Here is a 10,978-nt window from a genome sequence, read left to right as displayed (position 1 = left end):
GGTTGTTATTACACTGCTGTATAGAGTAATGGGGTTGGTTGTTATTATGTATATATCACACTGCTGTATAGAGTAATGGGGTTGGTTGTTATTATGTATATATCACACTGCTGTATAGAGTAATGGGGTTGGTTGTTATTACACTGCTGTTTAGAGTAATGGGGTTGGTTGTTATTATGTATATATTATCACACTGCTGTATAGAGTAATGGGGTTGGTTGTTATTATGTATATATTATCACACTGCTGTATAGAGTAATGGGGTTGGTTGTTATTACACTGCTGTATAGAGTAATGGGGTTGGTTGTTATTATGTATATATTATTACACTGCTGTATAGAGTAATGGGGTTGGTTGTTATTACACTGCTGTATAGAGTAATGGGGTTGGTTGTTATTACACTGCTGTTTAGAGTAATGGGGTTGGTTGTTATTATGTATATATTATCACACTGCTGTATAGAGTAATGGGGTTGGTTGTTATGTATCTATTACGCTGCTGTATAGAGTAATGGGGTTGGTTGTTATTATGTATATATTATCACACTGCTGTATAGAGTAATGGGGTTGGTTGTTATTACACTGTATATATTATTACACTGCTGTTTAGAGTAATGGGGTTGGTTGTTATTACACTGCTGTATAGAGTAATGGGGTTGGTTGTTATTACACTGCTGTATAGAGTAATGGGGTTGGTTGTTATTACACTGCTGTATAGAGTAATGGGGTTGGTTGTTATTATGTATATATTATCACACTGCTGTATAGAGTAATGGGGTTGGTTGTTATTATGTATATATCACACTGCTGTATAGAGTAATGGGGTTGGTTGTTATTACACTGCTGTATAGAGTAATGGGGTTGGTTGTTATTACACTGCTGTTTAGAGTAATGGGGTTGGTTGTTATTACACTGCTGTATAGAGTAATGGGGTTGGTTGTTATTATGTATATATTATCACACTGCTGTATAGAGTAATGGGGTTGGTTGTTATTACACTGCTGTATAGAGTAATGGGGTTGGTTGTTATTATGTATATATTATTACACTGCTGTATAGAGTAATGGGGTTGGTTGTTATTACACTGCTGTATAGAGTAATGGGGTTGGTTGTTATTATGTATATATTATCACACTGCTGTATAGAGTAATGGGGTTGGTTGTTATTATGTATATATTATTACACTGCTGTTTAGAGTAATGGGGTTGGTTGTTATTACACTGCTGTTTAGAGTAATGGGGTTGGTTGTTATTACACTGCTGTATAGAGTAATGGGGTTGGTTGTTATTATGTATATATTATCACACTGCTGTATAGAGTAATGGGGTTGGTTGTTATTATGTATATATTATCACACTGCTGTATAGAGTAATGGGGTTGGTTGTTATTACACTGCTGTATAGAGTAATGGGGTTGGTTGTTATTACACTGCTGTATAGAGTAATGGGGTTGGTTGTTATTACACTGCTGTATAGAGTAATGGGGTTGGTTGTTATTATGTATATATCATCACACTGCTGTATAGAGTAATGGGGTTGGTTGTTATTACACTGCTGTATAGAGTAATGGGGTTGGTTGTTATTACACTGCTGTATAGAGTAATGGGGTTGGTTGTTATTACACTGCTGTATAGAGTAATGGGGTTGGTTGTTATTATGTATATATCATCACACTGCTGTATAGAGTAATGGGGTTGGTTGTTATTACACTGCTGTATAGAGTAATGGGGTTGGTTGTTATTACACTGCTGTATAGAGTAATGGGGTTGGTTGTTATTACACTGCTGTATAGAGTAATGGGGTTGGTTGTTATTATGTATATATCATCACACTGCTGTATAGAGTAATGGGGTTGGTTGTTATTACACTGCTGTATAGAGTAATGGGGTTGGTTGTTATTACACTGCTGTATAGAGTAATGGGGTTGGTTGTTATTATGTATATATTATTGTGTGTTGTAGGTTAGGACTCGGCAACGGTAAATCCCCAAAGAGAAAACTTTTCAGCAGTGCTGGACCCCCCAGGAAGAGGTGTGTAAATATATAGTCTGTGCATATACAGTGGCGAGAACAAGTATTTGATACACTGCCGATTTTGCAGGTTTACCTACTTACAAAGCATGTTGAGGTCTGTAATTTTTATCATAGGTACACTTCAACTGTGAGAGACAGAATCTAAAACAAAAATCCAGAAAATTACATTGTATGATTTTTAAGTAATTCATTTGCAAAGAAAAGGCCATATCGCAGACTGGCCAATAAAAATGAAGATTAAGATGGGAAAAAGAACACAGACACTGGACAGAGGAATTCTGCCAGCATCCTTCAGTCACCTCGTCACTGTTGACGTTGACACTGGACAGAGGAACTCTGCCTAGAAGGCCAGCATCCTGGAGTCTCCTCTTCACTGTTGACGTTGAGACTGGACAGAAGAACTCTGCCTAGAAGGCCAGCATCCTGGAGTCTCCTCTTCACTGTTGACGTTGAGACTGGACAGAGGAACTCTGCCTAGAAGGCCAGCATCCCGGAGTCTCCTCTTCACTGTTGACGTTGAGACTGGACAGAGGAACTCTGCCTAGAAGGCCAGCATCCCGGAGTCTCCTCTTCACTGTTGACGTTGAGACTGGACAGAGGAACTCTGCCTAGAAGGCCAGCATCCCGGAGTCTCCTCTTCACTGTTGACGTTGAGACTGGACAGAGGAACTCTGCCTAGAAGGCCAGCATCCCGGAGTCGCCTCTTCACTGTTGACGTTGAGACTGGACAGAGGAACTCTGCCTAGAACGGCAGCATCCTTCAGTCACCTCTTCACTGTTGACGTTGACACTGGACAGAGGAACTCTGCCTAGAAGGGCAGCATCCCGGAGTCGCCTCTTCATTGTTGACGGTGAGACTGGACAGAGGAACTCTGCCTAGAAGGGCAGCATCCCGGAGTCGCCTCTTCACTGTTGACGTTGAGACTGGACAGAGGAACTCTGCCTAGAAGGGCAGCATCCCGGAGTCGCCTCTTCATTGTTGACGGTGAGACTGGACAGAGGAACTCTGCCTAGAAGGCCAGCATCCCGGAGTCTCCTCTTCACTGTTGACGTTGAGACTGGACAGAGGAACTCTGCCTAGAAGGCCAGCATCCCGGAGTCACCTCTTCATTGTTGACGGTGAGACTGGACAGAGGAACTCTGCCTAGAACGGCAGCATCCTTCAGTCACCTCTTCACTGTTGACGTTGACACTGGACAGAGGAACTCTGCCTAGAAGGGCAGCATCCCGGAGTCTCCTCTTCACTGTTGACGTTGAGACTGGACAGAGGAACTCTGCCTAGAAGGGCAGCATCCTGGACTCACCTCTTCACTGTTGACGTTGAGACTGGACAGAGGAACTCTGCCTAGAAGGCCAGCATCCCGGAGTCGCCTCTTCACTGTTGACGTTGAGACTGGTGTTCAGGGCATTCGGAAAGTATTCAGACCACTTGACTTTTTCTACATTTTGTTACTTTACAGCCTTATTCTAAAATGGATTAAATTGTTTTTGTTCCTCATCAATCTACACACAATACCCCATAATGACATCACAATACCCCATAATGACATCACAATACCCCAATAATGACATCACAATACCCCATAATGACATCACAATACCCCATAATGACATCACAATACCCCATAATGACATCACAATACCCCAATAATGACATCACAATACCCCAATAATGACATCACAATACCCCATAATGACATCACAATACCCCATAATGACATCACAATACCCCATAATGACAAAGCAACACCCCATAATGACATCACAATACCCCATAATGACATCACAATACCCCATAATGACATCACAATACCCCATAATGACATCACAATACCCCATAATGACATCACAATACCCCATAATGACATCACAATACCCCATAATGACATCACAATACCCCATAATGACATCACAATACCCCATAATGACATCACAATACCCCATAATGACATCACAATACCCCATAATGACATCACAACACCCCATAATGACATCACAATACCCCATAATGACATCACAATACCCCATAATGACATCACAATACCCCATAATGACATCACAATACCCCATAATGACATCACAATACCCCATAATGACATCACAATACCCCATAATGACATGACATCACAATACCCCATAATGACATCACAATACCCCATAATGACATCACAATACCCCATAATGACATCACAATACCCCATAATGACATCACAATACCCCATAATGACATCACAATACCCCATAATGACATCACAATACCCCATAATGACATCACAATACCCCATAATGACATCACAACACCCCATAATGACATCACAATACCCCATAATGACATCACAATACCCCATAATGACATCACAATACCCCATAATGACATCACAATACCCCATAATGACATCACAATACCCCATAATGACATCACAACACCCCATAATGACATCACAACACCCCATAATGACATCACAATACCCCATAATGACATCACAACACCCCATAATGACATCACAATACCCCATAATGACATCACAACACCCCATAATGACATCACAATACCCCATAATGACATCACAATACCCCATAATGACATCACAATACCCCAATAATGACATCACAATACCCCAATAATGACATCACAATACCCCATAATGACATCACAATACCCCATAATGACATCACAATACCCCATAATGACAAAGCAACACCCCATAATGACATCACAATACCCCATAATGACATCACAATACCCCATAATGACATCACAATACCCCATAATGACATCACAATACCCCATAATGACATCACAATACCCCATAATGACATCACAATACCCCATAATGACATCACAATACCCCATAATGACATCACAATACCCCATAATGACATCACAATACCCCATAATGACATCACAATACCCCATAATGACATCACAACACCCCATAATGACATCACAATACCCCATAATGACATCACAATACCCCATAATGACATCACAATACCCCATAATGACATCACAATACCCCATAATGACATCACAATACCCCATAATGACATCACAATACCCCATAATGACATCACAATACCCCATAATGACATGACATCACAATACCCCATAATGACATCACAATACCCCATAATGACATCACAATACCCCATAATGACATCACAATACCCCATAATGACATCACAATACCCCATAATGACATCACAATACCCCATAATGACATCACAATACCCCATAATGACATCACAATACCCCATAATGACATCACAATACCCCATAATGACATCACAACACCCCATAATGACATCACAATACCCCATAATGACATCACAATACCCCATAATGACATCACAATACCCCATAATGACATCACAATACCCCATAATGACATCACAATACCCCATAATGACATCACAACACCCCATAATGACATCACAACACCCCATAATGACATCACAATACCCCATAATGACATCACAACACCCCATAATGACATCACAATACCCCATAATGACATCACAACACCCCATAATGACATCACAATACCCCATAATGACATCACAATACCCCATAATGACATCACAATACCCCATAATGACATCACAATACCCCATAATGACATCACAATACCCCATAATGACATCACAATACCCATAATGACATCACAATACTCCATAATGACATCACAATACCCCATAATGACATCACAATACCCCATAATGACATCACTATACCCCATAATGACATCACAATACCCCATAATGACATCACAATACCCCATAATGACATCACAATACCCCATAATGACATGACATCACAATACCCCATAATGACATCACAATACCCCATAATGACATCACAATACCCCATAATGACATCACAATACCCCATAATGACATCACAATACCCCATAATGACATCACAATACCCCATAATGACATCACAATACCCCATAATGACATCACAATACCCCATAATGACATCACAATACCCCATAATGACATCACAACACCCCATAATGACATCACAATACCCCATAATGACATCACAATACCCCATAATGACATCACAATACCCCATAATGACATCACAATACCCCATAATGACATCACAATACCCCATAATGACATCACAATACCCCATAATGACATCACAATACCCCATAATGACATCACAACACCCCATAATGACATCACAATACCCCATAATGACATCACAATACCCCATAATGACATCACAACACCCCATAATGACATCACAACACCCCATAATGACATCACAACACCCCATAATGACATCACAATACCCCATAATGACATCACAATACCCCATAATGACATCACAATACCCCATAATGACATCACAATACTCCATAATGACATCACAATACCCCATAATGACATCACAATACCCCATAATGACATCACAATACCCCATAATGACATCACAATACCCCATAATGACATCACAATACCCCATAATGACATCACAATACCCCATAATGACATCACAATAACCCATAATGACATCACAGCACCCCATAATGACATCACAATACCCCATAATGACATCACAATACCCCATAATGACATCACAATACCCCATAATGACATCACAATACCCCATAATGACATCACAATACCCCATAATGACATCACAATACCCCATAATGACATCACAATACCCCATAATGACATCACAATACCCCATAATGACAACACAATACCCCATAATGACATCACAATACCCCATAATGACATCACAATACCCCATAATGACATCACAATACCCCATAATGACATCACAATACCCCATAATGACATGACATCACAATACCCCATAATGACATGACACTACCCCATAATGACATCACAATACCCCATAATGACATCACAATACCCCATAATGACATGACATCACAATACCCCATAATGACATCACAATACCCCATAATGACATCACAATACCCCATAATGACATCACAATACCCCATAATGACATCACAATACCCCATAATGACATCACAATACCCCATAATGACATCACAATACCCCATAATGACATCACAATACCCCATAATGACATCACAATACCCCATAATGACAACACAATACCCCATAATGACATCACAATACCCCATAATGACATCACAATACCCCATAATGACATCACAATACCCCATAATGACATCACAATACCCCATAATGACATGACATCACAATACCCCATAATGACAACACAATACCCCATAATGACATCACAATACCCCATAATGACATGACATCACAATACCCCATAATGACATGACAATACCCCATAATGACATCACAATACCCCATAATGACATCACAATACCCCATAATGACATGACATCACAATACCCCATAATGACATCACAATACCCCATAATGACATCACAATACCCCATAATGACATCACAATACCCCATAATGACATCACAATACCCCATAATGACATCACAATACCCCATAATGACATCACAATACTCCATAATGACATCACAATACTCCATAATGACATCACAATACTCCATAATGACATCACAATACCCCATAATGACATCACAATACCCCATAATGACATCACAATACCCCATAATGACATCACAATACCCCATAATGACATCACAATACCCCATAATGACATCACAATACTCCATAATGACATCACAATACCCCATAATGACATCACAATACCCCAAAAAGCAAAAACAGGTTTTTAGATTTTTTTGCATATGTATTAAAAATTAAAAACTGAAACATCACATTTACGTTTTTATTTTATTTACGTTTTTATTTTATTTCACTAAGTCAGTTAAGAACAAATTCTTATTTACAATGACAGCCTACTAAAAGGAGAAAGACCTATGGGACAAAACACACATCACAACACTACATATAAGACAACAACACAGCAAGGCAGCAACACATCACAACACAGCATAGTAGCAAGAACAACATGGCACAGACAACAGCACAACGGGCAAGAAGGTAGAGACAACAATACATCTCGTGACGCGTGCTTTGTTGAAGCACCTCTGGCAGTGATTACAATGTGCTTAGGTTCGTTGTCCTTTTGGAAGGTGAACCTTCGCCCCAGTCTGAGGTCCTGAGCACACTGGAGCAGGTTTTCATCAAGGATCTCCCTGTACTTTTCTCCGTTCATCTTTCCATCAATCCTGACTAGTCTCCCAGTCCCTGCTGCTTAAAAATATCCCCACAGCATGATGCTGCCACCACCATGCTTCACCGTAGGGATGGTGCCAGGTTTCCTCCAGACGTGATGCTTGGCGTTCTGGATGGTTTGTCCTTCTGGAACGTTCTCCTATCTCCACAGAGGAACTCTGAGGGTTCTCGCTCAGACCAAGCCCCTTCTCTTCTCCCCCGGTTGCTCAGTTTGGCCGGGCGGTCAGCTCTAGGAAGAGTCTTGGTGTTTCCAAACTTCTTCCATTTAAGAATGATGGAGGCCTCTGTGTTCTTGGAGACCTTCAATGCTGCAGAATGATGGAGGCCACTGTGTTCTTGGAGACCTTCAATGCTGCAGAATGATGGAGGCCACTGTGTTCTTGGGGACCTTCAATGCTGCAGAATGATGGAGGCCACTGTGTTCTTGGGGACCTTCAATGCTGCAGAATGATGGAGGCCACTGTGTTCTTGGGGACCTTCAATGCTGCAGAATGATGGAGGCCACTGTGTTCTTGGGGACCTTCAATGCTGCAGAATGATGGAGGCCACTGTGTTCTGGGGGACCTTCAATGCTGCAGAATGATGGAGGCCACTGTGTTCTTGGGGACCTTCAATGCTGCAGAATGATGGAGGCCACTGTGTTCTGGGGGACCTTCAATGCTTCAGAATGATGGAGGCCTCTGTGTTCTTGGGGACCTTCAATGCTGCAGAATGATGGAGGCCACTGTGTTCTTGGGGACCTTCAATACTGCAGAATGATGGAGGCCACTGTGTTCTTGGGGACCTTCAATGCTGCAGAATGATGGAGGCCACTGTGTTCTTGGGGACCTTCAATGCTGCAGAATGATGGAGGCCACTGTGTTCTTGGGGACCTTCAATGCTGCAGAATGATGGAGGCCACTGTGTTCTTGGGGACCTTCAATGCTGCAGAATGATGGAGGCCACTGTTTTCTTGGGGACCTTCAATGCTGCAGACATTGTTTGGTACCAGTCTCCAGATCTGTGCCTCAACACAATCCTGTCTCGGACCTCTACAGACAATTCCTTCGACCTCATGGCTTGGTTTTTGCTCTGACACGACTGTCAACTGTGGGATCTTATATGGACAGGTGTGGGTCTTTCCAAATCATGTCCAACCAATTGAATTTACCATTGGTGGACTCCAATCAAGTTGCAGAAACTTCGAATCTCATAGCAAAGGATCTGAATACTTATGTAAATAAGGTATTTCTGTGTTTATTTTGTTATTTAGGGGTATTTTATGTAGATTGATGAGGGAAAACATTTTAATCGGTTTTAGAATAAGGCTGTAACAGAACAAAATGTGGATATGAATACTTTTCTAATGCACTGTGTGTGTGTGTGTGTGTCTCACCTGTTCTCTGCTTTTTTTCTGCAGACTGACTCTAGGGACCCATCCAGAGGAGGAGACCGACACAGGAACAGGTCAGACTGATTAGTAATGTAGTAATACACAGGTCAGACTGATTAGTAATGTAGTAATACACAGGTCAGACTGATTAGTAATGTAGTAGTACACAGGTCAGACTGATTAGTAATGTAGTAGTACACAGGTCAGACTGATTAGTAATGTAGTAGTACACAGGTCAGACTGATTAGTAATGTAGTAGTACAGATGTCAGACTGATTAGTAATGTAGTAGTACACAGGTCAGACTGATTAGTAATGTAGTAGTACAGATGTCAGACTGATTAGTAATGTAGTAGTACACAGGTCAGACTGATTAGTAATGTAGTAATACACAGGTCAGACTGATTAGTAATGTAGTAGTACAGATGTCAGACTGATTAGTAATGTAGTAATACACAGGTCAGACTGATTAGTAATGTAGTAGTACACAGGTCAGACTGATTAGTAATGTAGTAATACACAGGTCAGACTGATTAGTAATGTAGTAGTACAGATGTCAGACTGATTAGTAATGTAGTAGTACACAGGTCAGACTGATTAGTAATGTAGTAGTACAGATGTCAGACTGATTAGTAATGTAGTAGTACACAGGCCAGACTGATTAGTAATGCAGTAGTAGTACACAGGTCAGACTGATTAGTAATGTAGTAGTACACAGGTCAGACTGATTAGTAATGTAGTAGTACACAGGTCAGACTGATTAGTAATGTAGTAGTAGTACACAGGTCAGACTGATTAGTAATGTAGTAGTACACAGGTCAGACTGATTAGTAATGTAGTAGTACACAGGTCAGACTGATTAGTAATGCAGTAGTAGTACACAGGGCAGACTGATTAGTAATGCAGTAGTAGTACACAGGTCAGACTGATTAGTAATACACAGGTCAGACTGATTAGTAATGTAGTAGTACATTAGGTCAGACTGATTACTAATGTAGTAGTACACAGGTCAGACTGATTAGTAATGTAGTAGTACACAGGTCAGACTGATTAGTAATGTAGTAGTAGTAGTACACAGGTCAGACTGATTAGTAATCTAGTAGTACACAGGTCAGGCTGATTAGTAATGTAGTAATACACAGGTCAGACTGATTAGTAATGTAGTAGTACACAGGTCAGACTGATTAGTAATGTAGTAGTACAGATGTCAGACTGATTAGTAATGTAGTAGTACACAGGTCAGACTGATTAGTAATGTAGTAGTACAGATGTCAGACTGATTAGTAATGTAGTAGTACACAGGTCAGACTGATTAGTAATGTAGTAGTACACAGGTCAGACTGATTAGTAATGTAGTAGTACAGATGTC

General features: G+C 40.7%; 1 protein-coding gene across 1 annotated transcript in view; it reads left to right on the top strand.

Annotated features, from left to right (window-relative positions):
- si:ch73-71d17.2 (uncharacterized) overlaps nucleotides 1-10,978 on the top strand; it is a 104,193-nt gene that overhangs the window by 57,201 nt on the left and 36,014 nt on the right. Inside the window, exons 12-13 of the mRNA XM_065025106.1 lie at nucleotides 1,960-2,028; nucleotides 9,638-9,684. Coding sequence (XP_064881178.1) covers nucleotides 1,960-2,028; nucleotides 9,638-9,684 — 116 coding nt within the window. The remainder of the gene's footprint in view (nucleotides 1-1,959; nucleotides 2,029-9,637; nucleotides 9,685-10,978) is intronic.

Source organism: Oncorhynchus nerka, linkage group LG12 (genome assembly GCF_034236695.1).
Source record: "Oncorhynchus nerka isolate Pitt River linkage group LG12, Oner_Uvic_2.0, whole genome shotgun sequence".
NCBI lineage: Eukaryota > Metazoa > Chordata > Actinopteri > Salmoniformes > Salmonidae > Oncorhynchus > Oncorhynchus nerka.
The sequence above is the reverse complement of the archived record's forward strand: the minus strand, read 5'-3'. Positions and strand labels throughout refer to the sequence as shown.